The sequence below is a fragment of the Vanessa atalanta genome, chromosome Z, assembly GCF_905147765.1.
Source record: "Vanessa atalanta chromosome Z, ilVanAtal1.2, whole genome shotgun sequence".
NCBI classification, from domain to species: Eukaryota; Metazoa; Arthropoda; class Insecta; order Lepidoptera; family Nymphalidae; genus Vanessa; species Vanessa atalanta.
In genome coordinates this window covers 8,307,519-8,323,168 of record NC_061902.1, presented here as the reverse complement: position 1 = coordinate 8,323,168, position 15,650 = coordinate 8,307,519, and the positions used below count along the sequence as shown (strand labels likewise).

At 31.7% G+C, this 15,650-nt stretch overlaps 2 protein-coding genes across 2 annotated transcripts; one reads left to right on the top strand and one right to left on the bottom strand.

The window, feature by feature from the left end:
- The first annotated feature begins 965 nt into the window (after positions 1-965).
- Positions 966-11,433, top strand: LOC125076045 (mitochondrial thiamine pyrophosphate carrier-like). The gene is made up of 5 exons (XM_047687983.1): positions 966-1,257; positions 1,362-1,453; positions 2,140-2,335; positions 3,373-3,597; positions 11,112-11,433. Exons 1-5 carry the CDS (start codon positions 1,024-1,026, stop codon positions 11,325-11,327), a joined length of 963 nt encoding a protein of 320 aa, XP_047543939.1. The 5' UTR covers positions 966-1,023; the 3' UTR covers positions 11,328-11,433.
- Positions 11,434-11,622: 189 nt separating this feature from the next.
- On the bottom strand, positions 11,623-15,209 carry LOC125076127. Its single transcript, XM_047688104.1, has 4 exons — positions 15,134-15,209; positions 14,994-15,052; positions 12,128-12,438; positions 11,623-11,893 (listed from the first exon to the last, which is right to left on the bottom strand). Exons 1-3 carry the CDS (start codon positions 15,149-15,151, stop codon positions 12,156-12,158), a joined length of 360 nt encoding a protein of 119 aa, XP_047544060.1. The 5' UTR covers positions 15,152-15,209; the 3' UTR covers positions 11,623-11,893; positions 12,128-12,155.
- Positions 15,210-15,650: the final 441 nt, after the last annotated feature.

Sequence of the window (15,650 nt, the reverse complement as noted above, 5' to 3'; positions counted from 1 at the left end):
CACTATTATTTTTTAATTATATTTGCAAAATAAAAATTATAGTAATACCTAATCAATAAGATCTTAGGATTTTGTTTATCCATTTGTCTGTTGGTACGGGACTTTCAGTTCGCGAGTCCAAATTGCACATGCCAGGTTTTTATTTGAATTAACATCAACATTGTCTTTTAAAATGTTGAGATTTCATCAACTCTATACATATAAAAGTATAAATACATTTTACCAGTGTTTCCACAGTGTACACATTGAAAATGAACTCTAGCTAAATACTGACAGGGAACTAAAAAATGTCTAGTTATATCCAGACTTATATCCTCGATCGTGATCTATATTGAAGCATTAGCCAATTAATTATAATTTTCAGGTTATTTATTACAATATTTTAAAGCCGCTCGTAGCTTAAAATGCTTTAATATATTTATAGATTATTAACTATTGTAAATATTGTTTTAGTGAAATTTTATCGACAATATACCTGCAACAAAATATTGCAAAAATTGATGGTCAAGATTATTACTAGATTTCGTATTGAAATATTTCAATTCAATAATTATAACTGTATAGCTGTAGCTTAATAATTGTTTTTTGACAAAGCAATAATTAGGAGTAGAACAACATAAAAGCGAAACTTTTAGAACAGAATAGTTAAAACAGTGTAATCTTAATACATAATATATTTATTACCGTCTCAATAGGTATACATAATATGTAACTTATCGATATTGTCAATCAACATGTCCTCAACCCTGATTTTTTTGCAATGTATACAATATTATAACTCGAGGTCCTATCAAAACTATATGCATCTCTTTCTAACATTAGCAAAATTACCTGAGAAAAGAGCATAAATACTTATCAACTTGTTTACGCTCAATAAAGCTTCTTTTACGATTTAGTTATTGTTCTGAGGTGTAAGCATTCCTGTGTTTTTTGATGGCGTCAAATTACCTGTCAATTTATAAGTAAATATAAAATGATAAATAATAAGAGAAATGAATTATCTGACTCAAATATGTCTTAAAAATGGTAGGTTATCGAAAAGATGAATCATTGACCCCAAATCAGAAGTTAATAGCAGGTGGTATTTCTGGGATGGTAACACGGTTTATAACACAACCGTTGGACGTATTAAAAGTCAGAACTCAACTGCAAAAGAAAGTAACAAAAGGTAAACAGCGAAATGTTTTTGAGACGACTAAAAAGATTTTCCTCGAAGAAGGTGTCACCGCCTTCTGGCACGGCCACAGTCTTGGTCAGGTGAGATTCGAAAAAATGTCATACTTTTAATTTTTTTTTATCTTTAATAAATAATAATTAATAAGATGAGGTTCGAATATATGTTAATATCATATTTCTTACAGATTCACTCAATAATATCTACGACATCTCAATTTTATGTTTATGAAGTGACAACCAAGTATGTTTTTAGTACTCATGCAAATCCCAAGTATAAGTAAGTATCCTAAGTGTAAGTAACTAAGCATTGACAAATTACAAACAAAACCGTATCAGGTTGAGTTCAGTGTAATTACATGCTTAACGAAATCCAGGTAGGGTACAATATCAATGGTTTTTTTAAATATGTTCAATGGTATATCTGTTTATTATATTGAGTTCTACAGTATGTGGACGTTGTACTTTGATGAAGGTATAGTATAAACTTTCTTATAAAGTTATAGTATAATCTTTAGAAAACTCTAACGTTTTGTCGAGACAAAAGTATATCTTCCAAGTTTATATTGAATTTTAATTTTATGTGTTTATATTCATATCTACAACAGATTTTATTTAGCTTTTAAAATCGCCCTTTTAAATTCTTTTGAACCAGTATAACTACAGGCACAAATGACATGACATCCCAAAGATGTTGGCACATTGGCGATGTGAGGAATGGTTGTTATTTCTTACAGCGCTAATGTCTATATGAATTGTGACCACTTACTAACAACCTATATGCCTATCCACCTACCTATTACGATAAAAAAACCATCTCGTGAGTTCAATTGAAATTGCTATAATAAAACAATAAGGCGCTAATTTCATTAAAATTAAAAGTATGTTGTGGTCATCTATTATCAGCTTAATATAAAAAAATACAGATTGTAATTGTATTTTATGATTTATATTTTTTTACTTTAGATCTTTCCTTGAGTTTATGTGTGGAATTTGCGCTGGGTGCTGTAGCGCCACTCTAGCCACTCCTATAGAAGTAATACGAGTTCGACAGATGTTAATACAGGAACAATATAGAGGTTTTATAAATGGCACCAAAGCAGTATACAAATCCGGTGGCTTACTAGCATTTTACGAGGGATGGGCGGCTGGAGTCCTAATGGTAAGACATAATCAAATTCAATAAAATCGTTTTTAACTGCCAATTCATAATTTTATATCATACGTTAAAAATCGTTGGAATATAGTGCAGTGATATAATTATTGAGATACAATACAAGACTATTTCAATAACAAAAAAGCTTGTAATTCGTATTTTATTAAAATAGACACAATCTAGTTATCTCCCTCTGTTTTCTCCACACAATCGTCCAATCCAATTAGTTCGTAAGAGTTTGATCTGCGAACAATTTACCGCAATCGGAACAATGTGTGGAAGGTTGGACGATCGAGTGGACTGTTGGCCGAACATATAGAGCATTTTTTTTTTTTTTAGCATTAACAGTCCGTAAATGTCCCACTGCTGGGATAAAGGCCTCCTCTCCCTTTGAGGAGAAGGTTTGGAGCATATTCCACCATGCTGCTCCAATGCGGGTTGGCGGAATACACATGTGGCTGAATTTCGTTGAAATTAGACACATGCAGGTTTCCTCACGATGTTTTCCTTCACCGCCGAGCACGAGATGAATTATAAACACAAATTAAGCACATGAAATTTCAGTGGTTCCTGCCTGGGTTTGAACCCGAAATCATCGGTTAAGATGCACGCGTTCTAACCACTGGGCCATCTCGGCTCTATATACATATAGAGCATAACTACTAAATTTTCTTCTTCTTCTTTTAATTCTTCTCGGTAAAGGTACATTACGAATCGATAGCTATATATTTATATATTCTTGTAAAATGACGATTCAAAGGTAGGGTACATATAAAACCTACTTTGATATATTATATTTTTGAATAGTTAATCGTGTATTTAAATATTATTAATGTGAATAACCTCATTACAACTTATATTATGCATCACAACTGCGTCATAGTGCTTTTACGGCTGTATATTCGATTGGTCGGACGAATGCGTATACCCTCATTTGCGCACATACTTATGCACAATAATAACTCCTACGCAATTGGCTTATCTACATGAAGAATCATCCACTAAAAATATATTTGTCTATTAGAAAAAAAAATGTATTTCAGTTAGGGCCTCAAGTCGGAATAACCTTCTCCGTGTTCAGTTTTCTACAACCACTCTTCCTCAACTACCTGTACAGCTGCAATGGGAATTGTGCTCATCCTAAAGTGAATGCACATAAGCCAGAGCATCTTCTCTTCGCCACGACGGCCGCTGGCAGCATCGCTGGTTTCATCGCTAAAGTCCTGACGTATCCGTTAGATCTAGCGAAGCGGCGATTACAGATAGGAGTAAGTAATAAAATTAATAAACACAGTTATCGCAACAAACCGTGACAGACAGCATGGAAATAAAAACAATATTATAGAGGAACGAAAGCGCTTGTTATCGCATTTTATCATTAATAATAACAAAAAGAAGTATCTGTTCGAGTTTATCGGGTGTACTTAGAACAATTTTATTCTATCGAATCTATGCACACACAACTATGAACATGAACATAAATACATTAGATCACTGTCTAAATTCTGAGGAAAAAAAAAACGGTATTTTCTATTAATACGATTTGAAATAACCTTATCAATTAATCCTTAATGTAATTTTTCATATCCATTTAAATATGGCTCGATGGATAGAAAACATCAATCACAGTCCAAATACATCAACATAAAAATTATTAAGAAATCTAATAATACAATCACTGTCCACCCTAGGGATGTTCAGGCCTGATTACATCCAGCCGCTCTTTGGGTATTTTTATTCTCATGGGTTTTTTTAAATATCTCGTAGTAAGTACGTTTATTTACAACTACATAGGTATAAATACTGCAAAAAAAAAATTCTGTATCACAAAATGTCTTCAAATAATGTATCAATAATATTCATTTTGACAAGAATCTACACTGTTTATAAATATTAAAATGCCTGCAATGATTTATGCACTGTAACGCTTTTCTAACTTGCTTTGTCAAAACAAACATTATTCTCGGAAGGATGCGTTTTGTTTTTGTTAACAATGAATGATAATGATGTAGAAATTTTTAACATAGAAAAATGTGAGACGGAATGTATTTTGAATAAAAATATGAATGATGAAAATACAGTCAATATGGAGAAGAAAAGCGAAGATAAAGAAGAATGTGAGAGGGTTAGACCTAGTAAACGTGAAAGAGAAGATAATATAAGTGCCGAAGAGGGAGATGATGTGATAGCTGAAGAGTGGAAGACGGTTAATAGAAGAAAAGACAAAAAGCTGAAAAATGAGATAATGGAAGTTTATATATCATGTAATGAAAAGTTACCTAAGCAGTTTGAGTTAGCACGCACATTTAAATCGCTTAATATCACGGATATTAATAAAATAAAATATTTATCGCCATATAAAATTAAAATAGAATGCGAAAATGAAAAATGTATGTTGTCTTTAATATCTTGTCAAGAATTACTGGAAAAGGGATGGAAATTTCAAAAAGCTTTTGAGGTCAACTTTTCTTACGGCGTTATTAAGAATGTAGACATTGATTTATCTGACGATGAAATTTTTAACAATATTGTATGTACAGAACCGGCAATTCTATCATCTGTTCAAAGATTGTCTCGCCTTGGTGAAGATGGAAAATGGATTCCTAGCGAAACAGTGCGACTCTGTTTCAAATATTCTTATTTACCACCTTTTGTTACGGTTCACGGCCTACGTATAAAAGTGGAGCCGTTTGTGTTTCCAGTCTCGCAGTGTTCTAAGTGTTGGAGACTTGGACATACTGCCAAAAGATGCCCTATAGACAAAGTAGTTTGCCCTAAATGTGGTGGTCATCACGATAATTGTACCACTATGTCTTTTAAGTGCGTAAATTGTGGAGAAAATCATATGTCTTTTAATAAGTCTTGCCCGGTATTTAAAAAGGAGAAAAAGATTCGCCAAATTATGTCCGAGTTTAACGTAACTTACAGAAAAGCTCGTACAATGTATGTTGCAGATCCTTTACCGAATACTAATGCAAATTACAAACCTAAGATAACTAATAATATTTTTAACGAATCGAGTGATTCTGTTAAACCAAGCTTTTTTGAAACACAATCTGGAACCTTGAGTTTTGGGTCAGCTAAAGAAACAGTTGATGCTCCATCCTACTCTAGCGTGGTAAAAATAAAAAAGGTGGTAAAACAGAATTCGAATAGATCACCGAGTCGTATACCTTTAAAGTCTCGTAACACAAAATTATCAGGTGAAACGGAGGCGATAGATTATTTATCGGATTCAAGTATTGATAACGAGTCCAAAACTGAAGGGAAAGATGGGGAAGGGATTAGCTTACCAAGGGACATCACATTTATGGAACTTCTATCAAGATTAAAAGAAATTATATTCTTGAAACAAGATTCTTTACAAACAAAAGTGTTTAACGTTATAAAGTGTTGAGTGGAATGGGTAATATTAGTTGTAGTTGAAAATATTGCTGAATGGCCAGTTTTGTCTAATATTATGAAAATATTTAATTTAAATACTAATAATGGGTGATCAGCTTAAAATAAGTTTAAACATTGCTCAATGGAATGCACAAAGTTTAAGACCAAAGTTGCTTTCATTTGAAAATTTGCTTATTCAAGAGAAAATCCACATTGCTGCAATCTGTGAAACATGGTTAGAACCTGACAGTCATCTTAATGTAAAAGATTATTCTACTTTCCGTTGTGACCGATTCGATTCATATGGTGGAATTGCAGTATTTGTTCATAAATCGGTAAAGTGTAAAAACAATACGGTAAATATTTCCAATTCAAATATCCAAATTTTACACATTGAACTATTTAACTGTAGCGAAATCAAAAGTTTAATATCGGTCTATTGTCCACCATCAGCTAATACACGACCTCGAGATTGGGAAGAAATATTTTCCATAGCTTCTAGAAATACTCTTATTATTGGTGATTTCAACGCGCACCACACCAACTGGTCTCGGAAAATAGATTCAAGGGGAACTCAAATACTTGACGCGTTAGTTAATGCTCAGTTCGTTACGATTAATGACTGCACACCGACTCGTATTAAAATGGTTCAGGGTGTACTCCACCAATATTCGCCTGATATAGTTTTTGCATCATCAGATATAGCACTTAAAGTAAATTTTCAAGTTTTAAAAGAAATGTTGGGGAGTGATCATTGTGTCATAAAAATCTCAACTAAGATTGAACCTGTCATGAATTCTATAGTTAAACGAAATTATAAGAAAGCAGATTGGGAATCATATAAAAAGCTATTAGATCGAATGTATACTAATCTCTGTTTTCCTGATGATCTCCAGCAGGCTTATAACTTATTTATAGATTATATGAATATTGCAGCAGATTTGTATATTCCCTGTATCAAAATAAGTCAAAACCCATCCACTAAATTTACTCCAAGAGCCTATTGGAATGAAAATTTGTCTAAGGTCGTGGCGGAACGCCGTCTGGCTTTATCGACATTTCGTCGGAATCCAACACCTGTTAATTTTGACAATTTAAAAGAAAAAATACGTATAGCACAATCACTTTTTCGTAAGTCTAAAGACTTTAGCTGGTATGACTTTTGTTCATCTTTTGTCCAAACGACATCGATGTACGAAGTGTATCGTAAAATGCGTTGGGTGAAGGGTATTAAGTCTCCATCCACTTACATTGATAGGGATACAACCTATAAGTTGCTACAATGTTTATCCCCAGATTTCGTGATACCAAACAAACCAGTTTTCAAATCCCAAAACTTGAATTTAGATTCTCAAATAACATTTTCTGAATTAAAAAATAGTATTAGAGCAAAAGACTCTAGTCCAGGTTGTGACAACATATCTTATAGTATGTTACGAAATTTACCTTTAAACGGTTTGAGGTTGTTGTTAGAACTTTTTAATAAATTTTATCGATTAGGTTTTGTACCCTCCCAGTGGAGAGATGTAAAATTAGTGGCTATACCTAAACCTGGCAGAGATTCTAATAGTTTATCATCTCTGAGACCTATTTCAATGATGTCTTGTGTTTGTAAGGTATTTCATACTATTTTAAACAACAGGTTAGAATGGTTTTGCGAAAGAAATCGAATATTTCCAAATAACACAATTGGTTTTAGGAAAACATTTTCAACTTACAATAATTTGGGTATCTTAGTAAATCAAGTTTTGATAGGCTTTTCTAAGAAACAAAGTACTCTTGCTAGTTTTATTGATATAGATAGTGCGTACAACAATGTAGATGTCAGTTTTGCTTACCACTATGGATCAGGTTGGTGTGGGCTCTAATTTGTGTACTTACTTATGGAATGTCTTGCATAACAGAAGACTTATAATAGAGTCAGATGGTACTATTATGTTTAGGAGTACAAGTCGTGGCTTAGCCCAAGGCGATCCAATGTCACCTTTGTTATTTAACATCGCTACGGCCAGTATTTGTAAGACTATCAGAGATGTTAATATAATTCAATATGCAGATGACTTTGTACTTTATATTACTTGTAACGATCTGATGGTCGGCAAAGCAAAGCTACAATCTTCTCTTAATAAGCTCAATGTTATGTTGACTAGTTTAGGACTTGAAATTTCAGCATCAAAATCTAAGGTATGCATCTTCAGAAGGCATCGTAAAACAGAATCGATTGAAATAGCAATAAACAATAAAACTTTGCAACAGGTGCATGATATCAAATATCTTGGGATATGGTTGGATGAACAACTCAGATGGACTAAACACATAAACTATATTTTCGAAAAAACAATGAAATGTATTAATGTTTTGATGATTTTGGTGGGACCTGGTTGGGGTGTCCATCCAATGTTTTTGAGACGGCTATATATTTCGCTGATACGAAGTCGTTTAGATTACGCGAGTTTTCTTAATGATATTTGTAGTAATACTCAGTTACAAAAGATAGACAAAATTCAAAATTGTTGTATGCGCATTATTGGTAGTTTTATAAAATCAACCCCTATTCACGTAATGCAATGTGAAATCAATTTACAACCTTTATTTGTTAGGAGATATTTTTTGGCTTCAAAATTTTGGCTTAAATGTAAATCGTTAGAGGATAGTATTATAATTAATCAACTAAATGAATTACACACTTTATGCCGAGATAACAATTATTGGCAACGTAAAAAAATTCCCCTACTAGTAACTATCCACAGGCATCTTGAAGAAGTACCTATTTATAGATCGAAACAATTAGAAATGTTTTCATTAGATACATGGGTAAGCAATGTGGATTTGTCTCAGAATATTCGATTTGAAATAGATTTTGTAGATAAGGGCAAAAGTAAATTTCACACTTTGGAACTATTACAAATTTGCGAAAACTTTTTAAATAAAACCTATTCACAATTTTATAAAATTTATACAGATGGGTCCATACATTGTCGAGAAGTTGGTGCGGCATTTTTCGATATTCAGACAAAAAATAGTATTCAATTAAAAATAAATTGCTATAATATATCTATCATGTATTTAGAACTGATAGCCATTTTGGAGTCATTATCTTATATAAATTCTGTCGATTCAAACAACTTTGTTATTTTGTCTGACTCAAAAAGTGCTTTGCAGCATTTGGCTCGATGCTCCTCGACTTTTCGAGGTGCACCGATAGCCTATGCCATTATGGATTCTATCCGTAACCTTCAAAATAAATACAATAAAAATGTAGTGTTGCAGTGGATTCCTGCTCATATTGGCTTAATAGGTAATGAGGTTGTCGATAGGTTAGCCAAAAAAGCGTCAGTGGAGGGTATTTTATTTAATTACGAACCTTATTTTACAGATATAATATTTAATGTTAAAGTACATTGTAGAAATTTATGGAAAGAATTTTTTGACGAGAGATCACTTTCTAGAGGCATATGGTATAAAACAATCCAACCGCAACCTTCTGGTCTCACCTGGATTGATGGAGCCAATATGAGCAGAAGTGAAATTGTAACAGCCCTTAGGCTTCGTTCCGGACATATTCCCTTAAATAGTTTCAGTTATTTAATGGGTAAAGTATCTTCATCACATTGCTCTGTATGTGGCGTAAGAGAAGATCCTGTTCACATTATTACGGAATTTGTACGGAATGAGGCTGAAAGAATGGTCTTTTTGCGGAAATACAATTTCACATTCGAAACAGGGTATTACAATAGTGTTTTGTCAAATCCGTTATCCGACGCTGCTAAAGAATTATATAAAGTTGTCTTAAAAGGCATTCAGCGTAGGTAATAATATATATTAATTTAAGTTTAGATATGTAGTAATTAAATAAGGAAGTATGAATTGTAGTACTATGAGGGTGACATTTTCTAAATAGAAAAAACCCTCCCTTAAAAATAAAGAGAAAAAAAAAAAAAAAAAAAAAAAAAAAAAAAAAAACTTGCTTTGGAGATTCTATCTATCAAATGAACCGAAAAATGTTGGATAATTTTGAAAAAGGCAAGCGTATTAAATCCGTGTTAGTGTATGGTTGTAAGTACATAGGTACATTTATACTTAGTATAATTATAGCTTATTATAAAACTTTATTTTAGATCGTCAGGGGTGTGGCAAATAGGTCTTACGTACGAATTGAAAATGTAGTCTTAAATAATTCCAACATATTGATGTGTACGGTACAAAAGTATTCAATACATGATCGTAAGCAGACCTAGCGATCAAATATAACTCCAAATAGGGATACACTAGTACTAATACTAAATATGTTTTTTAGTAAAATTATAAATAAATTGTTGTACTATAAGTTTGTTACATTGCTAAGGCGATTTAGTAATATTGCGCGTGCGTAAATCCGGTAAAAAGTAACTAACTATTTATAGTAATAGTATTAGTGCATAACCCTCTATTGAAATCGGTTGCCTTACCCCCAAGTAGAATTCCATAGAACATTCCAGTGTGAAAGTAACGAAAATACACCAGGCAAGCCATCTATACATCAGTTAACATTCTTATTTCTTTTTTAACTGCTACAGCGCTGAGTCCACCCGCCAATCTATTAATATCCATTGGAGCTTAGCGACTATGGTGATGCCAAGGAATTATTCAGTTTGAATGTTCCCTAATTAGGAGTTCATTCCCATTTAACCATCTTACGTTTGAAGTTATACATATAATACCTAGATTTTCCTACTAGAGGTTACTTATTAATGATCACTAAATTACACTACACTGAAGGATTCATAGCTGCATCAATGTTCAAGAGGCCTTTGAAATAAACATTTTAACCAAGTATTCAAACTTTTAATACAAATTTAACTTGAAACCTATAGTTTGGTTCGTTAACTTCATAACAGTGAAGTATCATACCCTTAAGTGTATAAAAAAATGTGTTATTACTTGAAATATATCTTAATATGCGTCAAAAACCCGGTTGTTATAGATTTGATCGTTTTCGATAAGTTTACTTCTAAACATTAATTATAAAAACAAGCTACTAGGCGGCAAAACCCCCTTTATAATATACTATACTAAAAAAAACTGTGTCAAATAAATGGATTCAATCACATGACGCATTACGCGTGCAACAACTCAACCGAAATAGTAATTTACGTCAATGTAATACTTTCTCAAGTTTCTACATTCAGAACTTCAGAAATAGTTAATTTTATCAGAATATATGTTATATTAAAAAAAATTGCTATTTTTATTATAAGTGTAATCAAAATAATTGGTATAATTTTTTATTTATGTTTACACCATTGGGACAACATTTATACCAAAAACAATCATAAGCCTATATACTTAAAACTAGAAATAATTTGTGCCAATCATAATTGTATTGTTAGCTTATATTTTTTATTATTTTCATTTTCAGAGTCATAAGCCGGATGCAAAATTTTACACGCCAACGACATCGAGAAACTTAGTCCAATGCACAAGGCTAATACAATGCATCACAGAGACGTTTAAAGTTGAAGGTTTTTGGGGTTTATACAGAGGCTTATCTGTCACAATATATAAAGCACAGATGACGAATATTGTAACATTTACGACTTACGAACTTGTATGTTACTTTATAAGACAAATGTAAATACTAAAAGTAAAAACGATATTTATTCGACTGTTCTATTGCTACTATAGTAGAGCAGGATTTCTTTCTCGCTAAAATCTTGATACTCGTATTTATTTTGTATTGTTTCCTGTCCTAATTTTACGAGTGTTGTCAGTTACATGTTTAAAGTTGATTAAATGAGTTACGTAAAATAAACAAATATGTTATTTATAAACACTCTTTTAAGGTAATGAAAAAAAATATGGATAAAAAATCGTTTATTTTTCTTTGGTTCCTACATTATATAATGGTAACTTTTAACAACTTAGTTGGTTCTATTTTTCACAATTCAATTTCATTTTTACTGTGATACCATTGTTCAGAGAATCGTTTTAAAAAAAAAACTTTTTAGGTCTTCCAACAAATTGAACACGACATATTTTGTGACGAAATCTTAATATTTTTTTGCAGTACTTTGACTAGCTAATTTTAAAATGGTTATAATATTATTTGAACATCGATTCACAGAACAAAGAATATCAAAATAAACTTGTAAAAAAACAAACTAACATCTTCCAAGAACGTTTTTTCTACTTAAATTGTACCTGAAATTAAAATAATAATTATTATATTAGAATTCATCGCTACTTTTATAGCAAAGTTATGAAATTTATTGCGTTTTCCTATGAAATATATATTACGATATACTTTCTTATATATAAATATAAGAAAGTATTAGTACTAGCTGCAATTAATTAATTAAGTATATCAATCTCACTCAATTATATAAAAAAATTTGTTCATTATCTTTATACCATTTAACTAAAGGAGTTACTTACTTATTGCTAAATTATGTAAGGTTATAAATCAGTGCCAGCCGTGCGACAGCGACTCGCTCTCCCATCCGTGGTGATGCTCCTCCTGGTGATGATGGACGGGCACAAACACTTGCTTCTCTACCTCCACTTTCTTGATCACGGGCACAGGAATGTGCTGAATGACAGGCACAGGCACGTGCTTGATAACAGGCACCTCTTTAATCACAGGTACCTCCTTAACAACGGGCACGTGCACAGGCACATGGACTTTGGAAACGTGATGATGGTGAATGGTGTGAACCTTGTATGGTACGTGGATGGTTACGTGTTTGCTGAAATAGAAATATTTCTTTTATAATTCACGGCATATACGATAAAAAACACAGTCGAATTAAATAAGTCTAAATATTCGTATATAAACGTTTCGTTATTTAACTAAAACAAATCGTGCTAAACTTCGATAAACGTATCGTTACATCAAATTTCTCGAATATTCTTGAATGGTCTAGTATACTACTTTATGTTAGAAAAGCATACTTTTCTCTATGTTAGCGGTGAAAGCGACACTCGTTATTCCTACTTATACATTGTTATTGCAAAATTGCTACCATCGAATAAATGTACTTAAGTTGAACGATGTTACTGGAACAACAAAATCTTAATGTCATTCACTGCTAGTCTGGTTGCAAACATAAAGTAAAATAAAAAAAATCTTATGTAATAGAAAAAAGCTGTAAAATGTATTTAAAATAATGATGATAACAGTATAGTTATTATATATACATACATCATTTAACGTTTCTGTACAACACGATCCATTTATGTACTCACAAACAACACGAAATTATATGTAAAAAAAAAACTTTCAACAATCACATCATTAAATGAGACCAATACTATATAAATATAAGTGAATACGACGAACAAAAAATTGCGATGTTATGCATTACATAACAGATAATTATTTGTAAGGCACAGCCTTAAGTATAGTACTGCATCGTACATTCCGACTTCATTCGAAATGCTTATGTGATTGAGCTTACGTGAGTAATCGGTCTATGAGTTCTACATTTTAATGAGATAAAAAAGTATATCACACTGACTTGTTTAATACTTCAAACAAATTTACTAGATATCCGATCCGATAACCGAATCTCGGTTTTGGTACACTTAATGTTCAGTAGTATATATTAAGAAAATATTAATAAATTCAATAATTACTCTGATTTCTACAAAGATTATTTTCGTAATAACGTTACCGTTTGTGATCTGGATAACTTTCGATTACGTAAAACGATTTTTGGTCCGATAGTAATTATTTACAAAGTGCATTAAACATCTCGAATACATTATATCATATATTTATATTAACGTAATTACATAACACATGTTTGTATTCAATATAAATATATAATTTAACTTAACGCTTAATGGCCGCAAACGAAACACTATTTACAACATGAACTGTTTATATATAATGATGCTATCTGGGCTACCGAACTGTGACATTAGTCTTTATAAATGTATATATATTTTTAAATATTTTTGAATGAGATAAGTCGTATGGAAATGTTTACGTCTATGGTTACGCAATGCCGGGAAGGAGCTACCGAGTATTTAATAAATAATTCCATCGAAAGCACTCGGCCTTTCACTAGAGTATGCCGATCAGATTGATGTTTCTAAACTAAGCTATTCTAAACAGCTACTTACGTATTGCATAAAGTAAAAAAGTCTAATCGTTGAATGCTAATGAAAGAAGAGGATTATATTACGCTAGTAATCACTTCGACTTATACGCAAAGCTAAATACTACAGTTGTATTCAAATATGTTTACATGACTATGCAATACTGTAACGATAATCTCATAGAAATTCAACTATTACATTTTACATAAGCATTCCTAACCGGCAAAGAGGTGTAATTGTTCAAAATTATTTTTATATTGCATTATTAGTGATCATTTATAAAACAACATTTTCTTATTTAAAAAAAATCTTTCGTTGTTAATTGTCAAAACGATTACTCATTCAAAAAAACAAATATCACTCATGTTATATATAAATATACTCACTCCTAATTGTATAACTCTCATGTAATATCCCATTGCGTCACAAAATAGATGCAGAGCTATGTGCAACTGTACCCATATTAAGTAATTTAATTTTTAAACAATTATAACGAATTGCTGACATTTATAATGTTGCAAAACCGAAATCATGACAACTGGCTAAGTGCGAGTTACTGCGGCAGACCACAGGTTTTATTATTAATGATCACAACTCAAGACTATTTTATGGATATTTGAAAAAAAGACTAATATTTATTTTACTACTCGAATTGTTAAAACTCTTAACTATTTTAAGAAACAACTATGTAAATAGTTTGTTCCAAAAAGAAACACGTATCTGCATTTGAGATTACTTTCTTTCGATTATAGTATCTAATCACGTTAGTAAACTAAAGGGTTAGAATAACAATGTCAGGCATAGATTTATAAATAATATAATCTTTTATATGTTTACCAATTAGTAAAGTTTAAATACCTACTGAGACATACGGTTGTCTCAGTCCAACGTGTTATATAATCGCGTCAAATGTATATACCGAGTACTTAAATAAAAAAAAAAACATTTTATGAATGAAAACGAATGATGTCTGTAATGTCTGTTTTAAAATTAAACTGTGGTCGTTCTTTAGCGTAATCATACGTTTCTTTTTATATTGTAAATCTAGTACTCTTGAACTTAGGTTATACAAAACTATATAGTTTTTTTAATTATTGTATTGCTTTGTATATTAAGATTTAAACTCTGACCATTAAAATTATTTCTATGTTTTTTTCTTATTAAATATTGTATTTATTACTAAGTATTGTATACTCACTGTCCACCGCCTCCCGGGGTAGGAACGGCGACTACAGCAACAACCGACAAGGCGAGAAGCTAAAACAATAGAATCATAATAAATAAACAAATAAGTAATAAATTATAATATAACTATTTTCGGTAAACGGTCTCACTTACGGCGATTTTCGCGTACATATTTTTGATTTGCTGGACTGATTCAGTGAAACACTTGGCCTGCTGAGACTTGCTGGCTTTCTACTTACTCCAATCCTTCCTCAAGCTTATATACGCCATTCTTGTGTCCAAGAATTGCATAATCCTTCCCCCAGGTTCCTTACTAGCCTGAGTAATCCGACCACATTAGAAAGGTGATACACTTTGAACAGTTTGCAGTAGAAAGGTGCCTTTTGAAATTGGTGGGGAACAGTCAGGTGGGGTAGATTAACGAATAATTCTAAAAGTGCACTGCGTAGGTTTATGTGAACCGCCATTAAAGTGTAACTGAGTTACAATGCGTGTGATTCTTGAGTGTACTCATTTTATTTCCTATGTTAAATGTTAAAATTATCGGATATCGTATCATTGTGTTTTTATTTGTATTCTATATTTTCAGGAACTGAGATGTGATTTTTATATTATAATTTTAACGAAGCTTAGCACATATTTTGGATGATTGTTATTTATGGCATTTTTC

Excerpts from the sequence above, each read along its gene's own strand:
- LOC125076127 (XM_047688104.1), bottom strand. Across the intron at positions 12,439-14,993 it reads ACCCCGGGAGGCGGTGGACA|CAAACACGTAACCATCCACG; the intron begins GTGAGTATACAA and ends TTTCTATTTCAG.
- LOC125076045 (XM_047687983.1), top strand. The coding sequence starts at position 1,024 with ATGGTAGGTTATCGAAAAGATGAATCATTGACCCCAAATCAGAAGTTA. Across the intron at positions 1,258-1,361 it reads ACGGCCACAGTCTTGGTCAG|ATTCACTCAATAATATCTAC; the intron begins GTGAGATTCGAA and ends TATTTCTTACAG. Across the intron at positions 1,454-2,139 it reads CATGCAAATCCCAAGTATAA|ATCTTTCCTTGAGTTTATGT; the intron begins GTAAGTATCCTA and ends TTTTTACTTTAG.